General features: G+C 40.5%; 2 protein-coding genes across 3 annotated transcripts in view; one reads left to right on the forward strand and one right to left on the reverse strand.

Moving 5' to 3' along the window:
- The window catches only part of TRAPPC3L (trafficking protein particle complex subunit 3L), a 64,870-nt gene extending 47,404 nt beyond the window's left edge, over positions 1–17,466 (forward strand). For both annotated transcript variants that reach the window (XM_020894401.2, XM_020894402.2), the window contains 2 exons: positions 11,468–11,653; positions 13,740–17,466. In XM_020894401.2, coding sequence (XP_020750060.1) covers positions 11,468–11,653; positions 13,740–13,859 — 306 coding nt within the window. In that variant the 3' untranslated portion in view covers positions 13,860–17,466. The remainder of the gene's footprint in view (positions 1–11,467; positions 11,654–13,739) is intronic.
- Positions 2,957–9,177, reverse strand: CALHM5 (calcium homeostasis modulator family member 5). The gene is made up of 2 exons (XM_020894397.2): positions 8,484–9,177; positions 2,957–5,084 (listed from the first exon to the last, which is right to left on the reverse strand). The coding sequence occupies exons 1-2, from the start codon at positions 9,021–9,023 to the stop codon at positions 4,677–4,679; spliced, it is 948 nt and encodes a 315-aa protein (XP_020750056.2). The 5' UTR covers positions 9,024–9,177; the 3' UTR covers positions 2,957–4,676.
- Positions 17,467–17,884: the final 418 nt, after the last annotated feature.

Here is a 17,884-nt window from a genome sequence, read left to right on the forward strand (position 1 = left end):
ATTTGTTTATGGAAATCTGGGTCATATGTCCAATGGCACGTCCTATATTCTAGATTTACGTGGCTGCTTTCTCATGGTGCTAATTAACTTGTTTTCTTTTGCCTGCTTTTCCTTGACACTAATAGTAAGATCTTGATTAAATTCAGAATTTATTTTTTTAGGAAACAGTATTGTACAGGTTGTACTGTACTAACTTCTGTACTGCATAACATTAGGAGGCACATAGTATGTGGTTGGCCCATTTTGGGGCTTCCCAGGGGGCTCAGTGGTTAAAAAAAAAAAAAAAATCTGCCTGCCAACGCAAGAGGACTTCCCTGGTAGCTCAGATGGTAAAGCGTCTGCCTACAATGCAGGAGACCCAGGTTCAATCCTGGGTCGGGAAGATCCTCTGGAGAAGGAAATGGCAACCCACTCCAGTACTCTTGCCTGGAAAATCCCATGGATGGAGGAGCATGGTAGGCTATAGTCTATGGGATCAAAAAGAGTTGGACACAACTGAGTGACTTCCCTTTCCTTTCACTTTCAATGCAAGAGACACAGGAGATGCGGGTTCAATCCCTGGGTCAGGAAGATCCTCTGGAGGAGGAAAGTAGCAACCCACTCCAGTATTTTTGCCTGGAAAAATCCCATGGACAGAGGAGCCTGGAGGCTGCAGTCTGTGGGGTTGCAAAGAGTCAGACATGACTGAGCGACTGAGAACAAAGGGCTCATTTTAAGGGATGCTGAGACAAATGAGCGGCTTTGAGCTGCACGCTCTTCATCCATCCTGCCTTCACCTAGTAGTTCAGAATTCATTATTTATTATCCAGATCCATTATGTCATCAGTGGCTGCAAAATAGTTATTTTATAATGCAAAAAGTTCTACAAAGAATAAAATAATAGTAAAGTATAGAGGTTTAAAAATAAATGCATTCAGTTCAGTCACTCAGTCACGTCTGACTCTTTGCAACCCCATGGACTGCAGCACACCAGGCCTCCCTGTCCATCACCAACTCCTGGAGTTTACTCAAACTCTTGTCCATTGAGTCAGTGATGCCATCCAACCATCTCACCCTCTGTCGTCCCCTTCTCCTCCCGCCTTCAATCTTTCCCAGCATCAGGGTCTTTTCAAATGAGTCAGTTCTTCACATCAGGTGGCCAAAGTATTGGAGTTTCAGCTTCAGCATCAGTCCTTCCAATAAATATTCAGGACTGATTTCCTTTTAGGATGGACTGGTTGGATCTCCTTGCTGTCCAAGGGACTCTTAAGAGTCTTCTCGAACACCATATTTCAAAAGCATCAATTCTTCTGTGCTCAGCTTTCTTTATATATGCATTAAGTAATAGCTTTTTCTTGTACTCTAACTAGCACTTAGAAAATACCATGGAAAAAGGAAAACATTAGACTAGTGGCAAAGAAGAATGCAGATGTACAATATTTGCAAAACTTAGGTGAGGAAATCTAAAAATATCCTTAAGTGATGAAAGGTAGCCTTGAATAAACAGAAAATACATGGAAAGTCACCCCATGTTCTCAGACAGGTTGATAATAGCACAGAGTCTAATTCTGTAGATCTGGAGTGGGGCCCAAGATTCTGAGTTACTTCTATCTTGCCTTCCCCAGTGTAGCCTGCTTTCTGCTTTAGAGTTGTTGTTCTCCAGATGTGGTCAGCATCAGCAGCAGATGCTGCTGCAGCATCATCATGCAGGTCAGATGCAGCAGCAGCAGCAGCATCACCTGAGAAGTTGTTAGAAACGCAAATTCTCACCCCCAACCTGTCAAATCAGGCACTTGGGCTCATCACTTTACATTTTAACAAGCCATTCAGTTGATTTTTGGCACACTTTAAAGTTTGAGAACCAGCACTTCTAAAGTTTCAGTTGCATAGAATCACCTAAGATCTTGTCTAATGGCAGGCTTGATTCAGTAGGTCTGGGCTGGAGTCTGATTCTGCATTTCTAACAGGCCCCCTCCCTCATGATGCTGGTGCTGTGGTTTGAATGTAACACTTTGGGGAGCAAAACCAGAAGACCAATGTTTCTAACTTACTCAAGGCCAGCCTGTCCTGTGCCGTCCACTGTCATCTTTTTCTGGGTACTAACGCTAAAAATATGTCACTTTCTCAGTAATTTGTTTATTTTAAACCAAATTAACTCATAGCAGTGTGTTCCTCTCAAACCAAATTTAACCTAAAATCATTAAAAATGAATCTCAGGCTTTGGGGGAGCCAGTTTGGAGAAGTAACTATTCAGCATCTATCAAATCATTCCACAGCTCATTCACTGCTTACTGAAATCAAGAGATAAATGTTATTAAGAAAAAAGAAAAATCTATGCATAGGGAGATATTTGCATAATCTATATATAAATTCAATGTGCCGCTAATCTCTCATTTAACAAATTCTGATTTTCACATATTAATGTTCAGGATATCTTACTTCATAATGCCTATAATTTGATTGGCTTCAAACAACCAACATTTATTTAAGCTCAGGGGATTTTGACAGGGCACAGTGGGGACCCCTTTATAATATCTGCAGTCTGAGATGGTGTGGCTGAGATGTCTGCATGGCTGGTATGACCTCACTCAGACCATAGATCTGGGATCGTTTTCCTGGCTGTTTGTTGGGTTCTCTGGTTCTCCTCCATGTCTTTCTGCTGAAGCTGGAATGTCCAGATGACTTCTTCACTCAGATTCCTGGTAACTAACCTAGAATGACTCGAATAGTTGGAGCTGGCCAGCTATGGTCTCCCTCTGTCTGTCTCTCTCGACTTGGCTACTTTAGCCTTCTTCAGGGCTTGGGACTCTTCAATAAGGTAATTGCATTTCTTACATGGTGGCTGGTTTTTACCAGATCAAGCATTGCCAGAGACCAAGGCATAAGCTGGAATAGTTCTGCAACCTGGCTTCAACTCTGCTACATATTGTTGGTTCATTAGGGGGCAGATTCAAGGAAAAAAGGAAAAGACTCTCTCTCAATTGGCACCATTAAGCCATGTTTAATCTACCATGGTTAGGCCTATTGCAGTGAAACTCAGATGCACCCAAGTTGTACCAGAGACAGTTTGGCTAGAATGAAAGTAAATGCACCACAAAATCTTCTTAGAAAGTTCTGGCTCATATTGTCCATGATTAGCATCTGTTCCTAACTCAGATTTCAGTGACATCACCTTGGTAACTTGAAATTACAACATAGAAATGGGAAAACACTTCAAATAACCACTTTTTTTTCAAGGAACCAATTGTTACACATTTGTCACACACCATGTTTAAAACACAAACAATATTGCAACCTCACAGCCCCTACCTCCCACTCTCCCACCTACACACACACACACACACACACAGATACAATCTGACTCTGCACCTCCAAGTTCCCAAGGATATGTGTCAGGTCTTAAACCTATAGGATCCTTTCCCCAATTTGGGATAGTGTTCCATGGTAATAAGGAATTCAGCCCCAAGATTCTCCAATGAGGAGGCAAGGACCCTCCATAGTATAAGATGTGAGCCACAGCATAAAACACAGTACCTCTTCCTTAAATATTGATTCCACTCAGAGATTTAGAGGGAACTAATATATCTATATATTTAAACTAATGTGGATATATTATATAATAGAATACAAAATTTGCATTCTGTAGGAACCCACTAAAGTGTTTTTAGTTTCTTATAAAGTCACAAGGGAATAAATGAACTTTAAGGGTGGAAAAAAGTTCTAACATATAATATTAACATTGTTTTTGCTGTTTAGTCACTAAGTCATGTCCAACTCTTTTGTGACCCTGTGGACTGTAGCCTGCCAGGCTCCTCTGTCCATGGGATTTCTCAAGCAAGAATACTGGAGTGGGTTGCCATTTCCTTCTCCAGGGGATCTTCCTGACCTAGGGATTGAACCTGGGTCTCCTGCATTGCAGACAGATTCTTTACCACTGAGCCACCTGGGAAGCCGTATATAATATTAATTTATCCCTTTATATCAATAGTCATAAGTATAGGTGTGTGTGTGCTTGTGTGTATGTGTACATGTGCAATTTTTAGTGTGGAAATAAGCCCATGAAGGCAAAAGTGCCTAGAGCCCACAAGAGTCATAATACAGCTCGCTCGGACTCCAGGGGTCTACTTTCAATGCATAGTGGAAACATGGGAAAAGCTCTGAATATTTGGCATCATATCCTTTCAATGTGTTATTTTTGAGAACTGATGTCTTCAGATTCCAAGGAAATGAATTTTAAATGGTAGCATTTCATACATCCTTGGAAGGTAGTAAGATAGATTTACGAGGATTTCTACCAACTACATCGCAGATCCCACTGTGTGGAAGTGGGAAGTCTGTTAATAACAGAAGTCTGTTAAGGGGACCATGCTCCCTCACAAGTCACCACTGCCCCGCCCTGGATTCCGTGACTGTATTTACATAGTGGCAGAACTTCTTGCATGAGTCTCACTGTCAGCCCTCGAATCTTAGAACCGGAAGCCCCTGAGCCCGAGCCCGAACCCCCAACCCATACAAGAGCACATTGTCACCATCTTTGGCCAGCCACTCAGCATCAGTTTGAGCACATGATACCTTGTCATGGCTCAAAAGCTGCTTCCCTTTGTGTTATTGTCTGATTAAGAAATACTAAATGGAAGAAAACGCGGAGATACTCAGGTAGCCGTTGATGCGGGAGGAAGATGTCTGGACCCCGCGAGTCAGTGATGGTGGGTGAGCTGCACGTTTTGGGCGGTACCCATAAGCATCATTGTGGTCTCCTCATCCTCCGGGCGAAGGTCCAGACCATCCTCTACCACCCTGTGGAGAGTGCTGTAGTGTTGCCGATTTTGGTGGAAGGAATGGAGCTCCGAAGCAGCCTCCCAGGCCGCAAAGGTGGGCATGGGGAAGACATCTGGCCTCTTGTTTTCCAAGAAGCATTTCAGGTTTCTTTCACTCAGCTTCTTGGCATAATCCACGAATGTGTTTTCCAACTGCTCCTTCTCCTTCTGTGCATATGTCTTCCAAAAACTCAGCTGAAGGTAACTAACTTTAGATCGGCAGCGAGCATAACATGTGGTGAGCAGAGAGAAGAACGATGCGGAACAAATCAGGAACCATCCTAGAATCTTAGAAATAGAGAAATATTGAGCACACCAAAAGCAAAGCTACTTCTCACGGAGACGGGGTAGTGTTATTGGGAAGTGTATGGCTAATTTAATGGCAGACCTCTGTTGACATCCTTCATCTTAATTATTAACAAGTTTTGTTCTTTGTTTTTTGTGGGTTTTTTTTTAATAGTCAAATAAAGTTAAGGTTTACCTAACCTCTGTTCATCCTACCCACCATTGCTGGTATGCAGTGAAATACCCAGAAGGCAGGCAAATGGAAATGAGCAAAAATATAGATTATCAAGAACTGGAAGAACCAAGCCCTCATATAGTACTAGCTTTAAAGGAAAGAATTCTGTGTGTGAGCGTATTACTAGTTCCTTAGTGGAGTATCTTCAGGCATTGATATGTGGATATTCATGACCAGTGACTGATTTTCCCCACGTTACATTGTTTACAGACCCTCCCTGAGAGAAGTGTCATCACTCATTACCCTATCCTGTCTCACTATAAAGCAAGACAAATGTAACACAATAAGGAAACTGAAGCTATAAGAATTGGAAGCTTGTGTAAAAGCCAAGGGAAAAAAAATGAACTTTTGGACATCAGTTCTCAAAAATAACACATTGAAAGGATATGATGTGAAAAAAAAACAGAATGAATTTTTTGGCCAACCCAATATTTTTCACAATTGGAGTTACTTTCATATGTGAACAACTAACAGAGCTCTTTCCAAGTTTCTCTTAATATTTTAGTTAAATGGCCCTTTAGTATTTCTCAGCAGATGGGCCTATTTGAACATAAAAATAACAATCTGCAAATGAACCCATGCTGACCGTAATAGAACAACAAATGAGCTCCAATGCTTATTTGGAAACCCATGGTTTCCAAACTCTGACTCAGACTATGGAGGTCATTGTGCAGGATCTCAGACCTCACATGAGCGCCAGCTCTGGGTTGGCACTGGTTGGGTTTAAATCTCAACTTTCACTTTTTTATAGGTATTCTCTGTGCCTTTGATTCCTCAATTGTAAAGTAGGGATTACCCTCCTCAGAATATAATTTAGAGGATTAAAATGAGGTGATGTAGAAATCCACGTGACTCAGTAAGTATCAGCTATTAGCACGAGCTGCTATTTTTCAATCGTATCCATGTCTATGTAAAGGCATTACTACTTAGGGTATCTTTCTGATGTGATTAAGAAATGAGGTACTGCTCCCATCGTGTGATAGTGCTTATATTTACTTTAGTCACTTGTGGTTGGTTTTACATCAGATCTTCCTCTTTTCTCTTACCTCTGTCTTTTTCCACACAGCCCATCCTCCTGTAGGCCTGTAGATCATCTCACTTTAGTATCTAAACCAATTCTGCTGAGTTGTTCACTGTTTGATCAGCTTCAGGCCCACCTCCCCTCATTGCATGGCCTTAGCGTCAACTTGCTTCCACCTGAGTGCTGAGCACTGAGCCCTCTTGTTCTTCCCTAATTCATGGTACCCAGGATCTAACTAGACTTGATGGATGGTCCCACCCCAGCCCTCAATAATACACCATTCTGCATGTGTCTTCTCCCTCAAACCTTGGCATTTTTCTCATCAGTTTAAAATACTTACTGTGTGCCAGCAGTTTGATGCCCATTTATGTCCATCATCTCTGTGCTTCCAAGGGTAGGTGTTATTACTCCCAACTATGAGGCCACTGGGGCTCTCAGGGGTCAAACGGTAGCTTTGGGTCACATAGCTGGTGAGCAGTAGAATCAGGATTCAAACCCGAGGCTAGGCAACTCCAAGACGGAGTTCTTGCCACTATTCTACCTACCCAAAGGATGGAAAGCCGCCCAGCTGGACTTCGTTCCTCTGCCCCACCCATGGACGTGGCACTTTTTCCACCCCCACCCACATGCCCAGCTGTGGGTCCGGAACGTTTGCTGCTCCTGCCTGTCGGAAGCACTGCGGTCAGCACCTGCTAGGATACAGCTCCCTTTGTCCGCATCTCTTATGCATCATCTCCTAAGGACTCAGCCCCGGGTCCTTCTCATTCCTCTGAAAAGTAAACAGGTCAGTGTACCCAGGCTCAGCTGTGGCAGGACGGGCATGATTTCCTTAGGCCTGTATTTAGAGAAGGAAAAGCTCATCCAGCGGTAAGTGTTTGGAGCTGCTGCTACCTGAATGGGGCTGGTACCCGAGGACACAAATCATAAATCACTCATTGCATCATCGCATTTGTAATTAAGACCTTCCTTCAGCAAAAGAAGGAAGACGTTTGGCAGCCTGGCATGCTTTTGTCTAAAATGTGCTTTGTGCATTAAACAAAGGTTTTGTTGGGGAGCATTTTTAGGCTTATTAGTTTATAAAGAGAGTCTGAATATATTGCCAACCAGTTTGGGAAAGATTTTTGCTTTGATACGTTGTTGAAAAGGCAAGTCTATATTGAAAAAAAAAAAAAAGAGTCTCAGTATTTTCAGCGCATTTATTCTTTAACAAATAGCCTTCCTGACAGACTGTGGACCTGTTTATCTACTCCTATTGCTTGTTTTGATTTGTGAAATGTCATTCCTGCTCCTCACAAGTAGGAATTCAGTCTTTTCCTGAGGCCAGGGCCAGGCTCACATCTGGATTTGTGCTCACGTCCCTGAAAGAATGACAAGCTACTTCCTTGTATCAGTTAGGTAAAGCTACAATTTCCTTCTGTTAAATAAAACAATGCCCCAAATCTTGAGCTCTGAAGTAATATAAGAAGAACATGTTAGCTATAGAGCACAGAACGTAGGAGGAAAACTCCCTGGAGAATATGGTCCTGTCTCACTGAAGGCTATTTAAAGTCTGCCAACACCCCATTTTATACAGGAAGTTCTTTTCCATCTTAACAATATTTACACATAAAGATAGCAATTGCCAGAAATCATGCAGTGGAATCTCTACACTAATTATATGATGTACAACTTTGAAACGTATTAGCTCATTTGGTTCAGCTGTATTTTAATGGATGTATGCTATGTATGTATGTGTGCATTTCTCTGAAGAACCAGTTTGAAAATAATTAATAGAAGGCAGTAATTTCTAATTACAGCTCTGCCATTAACACTCTATAATGAGTTAGTGTGATGCATCATTTACAAAGTCAACCCAGAGAGATTGTCTTAAAGTACTTAAGTGTTAACAGATGTCTAACTCAAGAGGTGATTTTCTTTTCAGAAGTGGAAAAGACAATTCAATCAGCAATTTTGTTAGCCATCCAACCTCTGAAAAGCTTTTCCTGAGACTGTCTTAATGCTGCACTGCATTCCAATTTCCAGAGTTTCAGAATGTTCTGGTAGGATTCAGGCTCTACCCTGGCTGAAGGGAGTACAGAGAGAATACTTTAGGCTCACGCTGGGGGGCAGGGGGGTGTGGGGGAAAGGCACCTGTGTCCCTTCTTACCTGAGACTGGGCTTGCAGCGACAATTTCAGTTCTTCGTTGTCTGTGGGAGTCATGCTGGTTTTTCCGCAAGATACTTTGTAAAGTTCTTTCCAGCACTCTTCAGGCTTGCCTTTGCAAATCAGATCGAGGAGTCTTGGACTTTGGGTCCCGCTCATTGCACATTCATAAAAAGTCCCATTGAGCAAAGCCACTGACAACCACATCACTGGAGCCACCAGTGAACTCAGAATGATCTGCCCGAGGACGGAGAAGAAGCGGCAGTTGTGGCTCCTGGGGAAGATTTTCCTGGGATTCACACAGCAGCCTGTGAAGAGTCTCCATGACCTGTTGTTCAGGAAGAATCCCAGGATCAGTAACACCCAGGCAGGAGCGAACAGGAAAGCCAGTCCGTAGATCACATTCTCAGTGCCGCAGGGACACTTGAAAGCCACGAGTGAAAAGAGACGCTCACCTCCCACGGTCAGCAGAGCCATGAAGCTGTAGCCAATAACAGTTTTCTGGTTGAGGATGAATTTTAAGAACCCCTGAAAAGCATCCATGTTGGAGATACACAGAGGGAAAACGCTTTGCTCTTACTTGTTGGCAGAGCCGCTGTGGCAGTGGCCGAGGGTGGAGCTCTTTCTTCATTAGAAACAACAGTCCTCCTTCTCAGACTGAATTCAGCCAGATAAGGAAACAATGTCATTCCCTAGGAATGAATATTTCCCAACAGTATTCAGATAATGCCTCCTACTGGTGGATGTTAGACTATGAAACTAGAGCCAAAACACTGATAATAGGAGTAAATTCACAGTGAATAGCCTCCACTTTTATGTTATTTCCATGTGGCTTGGATTGAGAATCAGAAAGAAATTCCGACTATTACAGATAATAATAGTTTAGGAATTTTCCATCCGAAGGAATAAACATTAGCAGAAATCAGGTTTCAGCCAATTGGTTGGGAGCCAAATCAAGTCTCCAAGCCTAGACTTTCATGATGGTATTTTTCTCTTGTTACTTAAAACTTTTGCTACTTTGACTTAAGATCTGGAAGCTTCAATTTACCTCCTCTTTAACTGATCTGTGATTTTATCAAATTTTAGGATTTGGGCTGTTTGAAATTTATATGGAAAAGTTCAGAGAGAGTTTGAGTTTTGAGTGAAAGACAAAGTGAGAAGGGTCCTCCTCATTTCTTTCTTAGACTATCATAGTAACCTTTTAATTGGTATTTCTGCCTTTGACTTCATGCCTACCCCCATTCTCAACCCTAAATTCGTCCTCTATGCTGACACGAAGGAGATCCCTCTAATATAGAAATGCAGTTCCTCCCTAGCCTACTCACACATTTGGGGCTCCCTATTGCCCACAAATTGATAAATGCAAACTTCCCCTGAACCTCATCATGGTATTCTGTGCCCTTGACATGTTCCTTCTATCTGGAATATACCCCCCACCCCATGCCCCGACACACAAACACACCTGACCTTATCTACCTGGCAAACACTCGCTCAGTATTCATAAACAGTGTAGAAGCTTCTTCCTCTGTAAATATTTCAAGGGTTACTTCCTAATATACAACATTGTACTTGTGGAGCTTATCATAATAGTGCAGTTATTTATTTAATATCTATAGCACCTTTTTAACTGCAATCTCCTATAAAACAGGAGCTACATCTTAATAAACTTTGTATTCTGGGTGTAAAGATGATGTTAAACACAGAGTGAATGCCTATTCAATAATTCATTTTTCAAATAGTTGTTGAATTCCACTGTGTGCCAGGCACTATGCTAGACAGGCAGTGCTCAACATGTACTACTGAATGAATGAATGAATCATGAACCTTTTAGTACTTCTAATTATGTACAATTTAAGGAAACTGTCTTCACTTCGGTTCTACACTGCTTTTAATATTAAAAACACTGCTTTTAATATGAAAATTAATGAAATCACTTGAAAGACAACAACAATCAAGCTGACAAATTTCCATTAATAAACCTCAGTTTCCAGGTCTGTATGTTGACAAGAAAGTCACTTGGACTAGAAGCCAAGGAAATAAGGTACAGTGTAATCCTAACCATGTCGTTTTACTTCTCCGAATCCCAGTTTACTCATTTGTGAAACTAGAGGTATAAAAGAAACAGTCCCCAAGGTGTCCTCTATTTCTACGTTGTCAAATTCTTTAAGCTCTTTAAAACAGCGGACTTTCTTGAAAAGCTATTTTATGATCCACTCATGTGCCTGCCACCACTGGCCCTTGCTCCTTCTCAGAGATGTTATTCATGGTGATATGACTGCCTCCACCTCCCAAAGCATACTCTTGGGTTTAATCTTCCTCGACCCCCTCTATCCTCGACTCTGTCAGCTTCCTGTTGTGGCACATGTGTCTCGGGCCCCTTCTAATTCAGAGGACTTTGCTGGGCTCACGTGGCAGATATTATGCTAGTATGCTGCTGCTGAGTAATATTTTAATTTCTTACCCTTCTAAGGAATATTTTTTTTTAAAGATTTTTTTTCAAAAATACTGCCTTCACTTTGTGTTTCATAAACCATACTGTTTCCAAAGAAAACTAATTAGGAGATTCAATGAAAAGAGTTTAAGTATTATACAAGTCGTAAGGTCAGTAAATTTCAAAGCTGAGTGTGAACTTCAGGCTTTCTGACTACGAGCTCCACAAGCTTAACAGTTGTGCTTGGAACGGTATTTGGGTGTCTTACTAACAGGTTTTTATTTTTATTTATTTTTTCTTTAATCAGAGGACAACTGCTTTACAATATTGCCTTGGTTTCTTCTGTACAACAACGCAGCCCAGCCACTTTGTTGTCTTTGTTTAGTCATTAAGTGGTATCGGACCCTTGTGTGACCCCATGGGCTGTAGCCCGCCAGGCTCCTCTGTCCAGGGCATTTCCCAGGCAAGAATACTGGAGTAGACTGCCATTTCCTTCTCCACTAATAGTTATTTATTCCAGGCCAAGTTTAGTAATTTTTTTCCCCCTGTTTGCTAGGTTGCTTTCAAGATGTACTTAGGAATTACACCAAGTGTGACGTGTAACAACGCAAGCAGAAATGAATTTTCCCTGATTCTAGACAAGAATCCGCTGGTGGAGTTTGTGGAAGAGCTCCCCACGGGGCGGTCTTCTCTGTGCTACTGCAACTTACTCTGTGGGATTATCAGAGGGGCCCTGGAAATGGTAAGGCACATACTGTATTTTGCCAGGTGTATAGTAATTATCTGGGCTTCCCTGGTAGCTCAGCTAGTGAAGAATCCGCCTGCAATGCAGGAGACCCTGGTTCATTCCTGGGTTGGGAAGATCCCCTGGAGGAGGGCATGGCAACCCACTCCAGTATTCTTGCCTGAAGAATCCCATGGACAGAAGAGCCTGGCAGGCTATAGTCCATGGGGTCGCAAAGAGTTGGACACGACTGAGCGACTAAGCATGACATAGCATTCGTTATCTAGTGCTGGCTAACTAATAACCCCCAAAGGTAGCTGCTTAAAACAACAAATATTTATTATCTCACACAGTTTCTGAGGACCAGAGACCTGGGATGGCCTTGCTAGGCGGCCATGGTTCAAAGCCTTTCAAGTACAGTGCATGGGCAGTCAAGCCCTGGTTGGAGCTGCAGTCTCTGAAGACTTGACTAAAGCTGGGAATCTATTTCCAGGCTCACTCACTGGCTTCAGTGCCTTGCTCACAGCTGGCTAGAGGCTTCCTGATTTCCTTGTCACATAGGTCTCTGTAGTGATCTAATCACCACAGGCGCTCTCAATTCTGCTGGACTTTGGGGGGAACTACTTGAATGACAGGAGATGGGGTCACTGGGGGCCGCTGGAGGCTTAGTTAAATCAAATCAAACCTAATCATCCATTGATTTAACTAAGATAGGGATCAGCCTCTGTGAAGCGCTGAGCATACAGAGAAGAAAAAGACACAGCTGTTGCCTTCAAGTGTCTTTTGTCCAGCATAGTAGCCAAATGTCTCAGGGTCATGGCAGGACCTGGGGTGGGACAGGGGTTGGGAGAGGGAAGCCTTCCTACGGAAACTGTGAGCTGACATTTGAAAGATGACAAAGCAGTTAGGTGAAGATCTTGGGGTAAGGAGAAAATTGTATTCCAGGTAAAAGGAGAACTATGTCCAAAAGCATACAAAAAATGTTTCATTCAAGGGACAAAGAAGTTGAATTAATTCAGTGTGTAGTCTTCTTATTTTAACTGATTTTCAGTTAAATTATGACAAATAGAAGAAAGATCTTATGAGAAAAAAATGAGAGTGCATTTAACTTCCATGTTTCAAAGTGCAGTGTACATCCTTTTACTGGGTGATCACAAAGGTATGGTTTTTGCACTCAAATAGCAAATAATTTGGCACAACGAAGTCTATGGTTTAACAAAGGCAAGCTGGTTGACCAAGGAATTCTTAGCGAGAGGGGAATGAGTCAGATAGAACTCAATAAGTATTAATTAGTAGACCCAGGCCTTTTCACTTATTTGCTTTTACTAGGTACTTTTGCTAATTTATCTTATTTATTCTCGTGACTTAAAATAACTGAAAAGGCACTCTGTTGAGGGTAGGTCAGCAATATGCTGCTCCTTTGTGAGTGTATTTTAACAAATAGAGAAGTAAGCCCCAAGGGTTTACTTCAATGTCTGAGGATTGAGAAATGCTTTATTGTGGAAAAGAAGGCCTGGGTATCAAATATTCAAGTCCATAATTTCAATGTTTAATTTTATACTTATAATTTATTTAATTGGTGTTGTTTCATAGTTCTCAAAGCTATGAGTGATTGCTAAATGTTGTTAGGACAAATGTTTATGTTGTTGAGCTAATGACAGAATGACTTATAGCAAGTCAGCTGGAGAAGATTCGTTTAAGAAGCCATTTATCCTTGGAAGTTCTGTTTGGCAAGGCACGTTGGGTCAAGGCCATCTCAGAGTTGGGAATTCGTGTTCTTCCTGAGACGGATCCATCCTTTAGACCTATACTGTGAGCAAAAACGGGCCCACATTCTGGGTTTGCCGGAGAATCAGCCAGGATGATTTGAGCCTGTCCTGGACCACCCTTCTCTTGGCATACTCTCACATAGAGCTGACCGCAGCCAGAGCATCAGTGGAGGACACACAGTGAAGGGCCCTTCATCCACAGAACAAGCCCTTTTTTATCATTCCACAAGGAAAACGAGCTCTTTATGGGGTATAGCAAACTGAAAAATAGAAACATTTAAGAGTTTTTTTAAAAGCTGAATGATATAAGCCTGTTTTTTTTCTTCCTTTCCTAGGTTCATTTGGCGGCCGATGTTACATTCTTGCAAGACAGACTAAAAGGTGACCGTGTGACAGAAATAGGAATAACATTTCTGAAAAAGCTAGATGAGAAAAAATACAGACGGAAAAAATGAAGAAAAGCATGCAAAATGCCACAGGCTGGCTGGCTGAGGAGTTAATATTAGCTAAATATATATAGCCATATAAATTTTGAATTTCTTAAGCATGGGATTTAAAAGGCTTATAAATCAGCCAGAAATTTGAAATGCAGGGCACTAAGATTTAAAGCTGTTTTTTCTTTGCTTGTAAATCACACATTTTCAATCTCAAGTCCACAAGATTTCACATACAAATAACTCCTTGTAAGATGGCAAGCATGAGTTCTACATATTATATAGTCTACTCTAAGAGAGTCTGTTTATTTCATTTACTTAAGGTAATGAAAAAGAAGTATACCACCTATACAGTTGGTGTATTTATCTCTTCTTATTGGAAAAATGGATGAAATGATATAAGATTCAGTATATAAAGATAGTTTCTAGACATGGTATATTGCATTCTTTATAGAAACAATATCAATTGCTACAATTTTCCATAGTTTTGTAAAGCTGTAGATATAGACTAAATATATATAGCTATAGACTTTTCTCATATATTGGCTTGGCTTATAGCTTGAGCCTACTGAAATTACTACTGGCTTATAATTATCAAGACAACCTATTTATTTGGATGCTAACTCTGAAATATTTTAAAATAACATTTAATTTTAATTAATTTAATTTTTAGATAGCTAGTACTAGCTAAATTCCTTCCTTTTCAAATTCATGAAATATTGCTGTTGACCAGGCCAGGAAATAAGATGAGAGATAAATAATGTTCTTTGAGAATACTTTCTTATCTTCAGTTAGAAATTTTGGTATCATTTTTATCACCTAAAAATTGAACAAAGTATATACTGTGACCAGAACATACTTAAAATTCACAATGTACTGGATTAAATAAATGATAATCTTTACCAGACCATAAGCATATAGCAGTCCAGAATCTACTAGGCTCTGCAGAGAACTCAAATGATAAGTAAAAGTTACAGTTAGTGTGGCACCAACAGTTAAAGCTGATGTAAATGATACAGTAGTGATAGAGCTCAACTAGGTCTCAGGAACCTTAACATACAGACTCAGTTCTGTTTCTAATGCTCTTAGTGCCGCTGAGTGTTGAAACTGGTAGTGGCTTCAGGATGAGGTTTGTTCTCCATCCTTTTTTGTTTTCCTCACCCTGGAGAGGGAGACAGTTCTCTTGGCATTGAATTTATGTTATGAAAGGTGATCCATATAACCAAGAGAGTGGCTTGTTTGTATTCAATTGTTGCTCCTTCCTAAAAAATGAGAATCTAGAAAGTGCCATTCAATAAAATTATGAGACACATATATAAATTTTCTAATCAAATTCTTTACATTAAAAAATAAAAAGAAATAGGTAACATTAATTTTAATAATTTATATTATTTAGACTAGTTATCAAAATATTGTTTTAATATTTAGCTAATATAAAAATTACTATAGATATTTTACATTCTTTTTTATACTAAATCTTTGAGCTCTAGTGTGTATTTTACACTTTTAGCACATGTCAATTCAATGCTAAATTTTCAAAGTTTACAGTGAAATGCAGTCCTACCAAAACAATCAAACAGTGTTAGCATTGTTCGATAGCTTCAGTTTTTAAATCTAAATTAGTTAAAATTAAGCTACATTAAAAATTCCTTTCCTCAGTCACACTAGTCACATTGTAAGTGTTCAATAGCTATATGTGGCTTCAGTTGCTGTAATATGTAACACAGGTCCAGAATTTTCTGTCAAAGGGAATCGACCTTGGACACACAGAATAAGTGGGGAGGATCCAGGTTCATGGAGAGGGAGAGAAGAGATGAATTGAAAAGATAAAAGATAAGGAGGGAGAAGATCCAAGATTCATGAAATGGTATCTCTCTGCAAACGGAGTGGGGATTCAAGAAAACAGAAACATTTCTTAGTAAAGGAAGGTTGCACACCACCTGCTGGGCTCCGAGTATATTTTCATTGCCTTTGTGTGAAGTTGAGTCTTTACACAAAGAACGTGGAAACTGCACAGCATAAACCACAGTTATATAATATCTTTATTTCATAAGAGCTTTCACTCTGAACCCAAAACCTTGATCAATGCATAGATTTCTATCATCTTGGTAAAGGCAAAAGGGAAGAAAGGTTTGGGACAGAGGGGTAATTTAGTGCTATTCAAATGACATTGTCAGATGGTTCCCCAGCTGTTTGCGGAGGAAGCCTGCCTCAGTTGCCTGTTAGCTATTTAAAGCTGCCGGGAATCAGACACATTTCTCTCAGCAGCCTGCTCATATACTTGTTGTCTTCTCAAATCTCTCACTTTCACCCACTAGTTATTGGAAGCTTGGATCTCTTTAGTTGCAATGGACTATCACGAATAAGTGGAAAGTTCCCTCTCCTCTTTGTTTATGAAGGACCAAAGTAGAAATTCGGAAAACCAGATGCTTGACATGCAAAGATGATATTAAAATCTTATAACCATAGAGGTCACTTTAACCAATATCTGCTCAATGTTAAGTAACACAGTAAATGCTAAAAGATATATTATTCATTGCTTAGTGTCTCTCCATTTGGGACCATAAACTCTGGGTGGTTGTGGTAGTTCACAGCCTCATCCACCAACTACAGGGTCTAATCCATTTCTTCTCAGTAACACCGAAGCTGTCCCTGATGAAGGTGCCCTCCCAGCCCTAGAAACTTGGTATAACAAAGGATTCTCTCTTCAAAAAAGAGAGCAGAGTTTCCTTTATACTTGGTTACATATTCCTTAAAGAATCAGTCCAGTTGCTTTACTTCCTTATTCTGGGAACCTTCCAGAACTTTAACTGGACATGACTAGTGGTCATCCTACAGTGGCTATGGCAAATAATCTGCAGATAGAAGAGAGATGCAGTCAGTAGAAGGTACCTATTTGTGATCTGAGAAGGAAACATGAGGTCCTTATTCAATCAGCAATAGCTTTCCTAAAATTAAAAAAAAAAAAGAAAAAGCCATAGCCACAAAAAAGCAAAAATTTTATTTTTCAAGTGTTTCCTTAAGAGAGGAGAGGTTAAACAAAGCACATCAACAGCTGGAAATACTTCACTAAAAGAGTTAAGAAATAAATGTCCTAGGATAATTCCCTGTTCTCCCTTATACCCAGACTCTGTCTTTCCCAGTTAGATCTTGTTTTGCTTTTCTTCTCTCAGTTTCTTTTGTCTTCCGCTTTTTTATTTCTTCTAGGAGCTCTAGTGCCACTGCATACACGTTTTCTTCCAAAGAAATATCCCTACAATTCCTTTACTTCCTTTATATGTTCTCTCTGTCTCTATGTTTCATGTAATGGACATTTGTTGGCTGACTGTATCTTACCCCTCGTAAAAGAATGACATGCTTCTATTCAGGTGCCTACCATTTTATGAGGCAATGTGTCTACTTCAGGGTAAGTCATCCACAGCCCCAGCTCCACTGCTATAGCCTAGGCATAGTGGCTTTTTCCCAGGTTAAAATCTTGCCACCTAGATCCAAGCCAATCGGGACATGGCATTGGCCGGACCAGAATCACCACTGCTGACATAGGGAAGGGTCAAGACTGAATGGATTGAAGAGAAAAAAAACCTGTCTGTTACATGAGGCAATAAATGTACTATATTCCATAGGCAAACAGAGTTGGGTTTCTGTTAAAATAATGCAACAAAGTTCATGGCATGATAAATATGTGATAGGTCAGACAATTTGCAACACACTAGAGAATACCAAAGAGAATAACTCTTTATCAATGCACTTTTCTACATGATTGAATGCTCAGTGGAATAAAATTTGGATTGACAATAGCTCTTTTCCTCACAGAGAGGAAAAGTTTACAGGACAGAGAATAGAACCTGAATTATAGTGTGTGTCTGCATGGCACAGGTTCCAGAAAAATGAGATTTCATAGAAAGAAAACATTTTCAATCAGTGGTAGCTCTTTAAAAAAAATCATACATTTCAGGTTGCTGCTTCAACTATTTCTACTGGAAACTTAAATCATGCCTGGAGTCACCTGAGGATTTCCAAGTCAGAACCTTCTCAATTCTGGAGCC

The sequence above is a fragment of the Odocoileus virginianus genome, unplaced genomic scaffold (genome assembly GCF_023699985.2).
Source record: "Odocoileus virginianus isolate 20LAN1187 ecotype Illinois unplaced genomic scaffold, Ovbor_1.2 Unplaced_Contig_17, whole genome shotgun sequence".
Classification (NCBI taxonomy): Eukaryota; Metazoa; Chordata; class Mammalia; order Artiodactyla; family Cervidae; genus Odocoileus; species Odocoileus virginianus.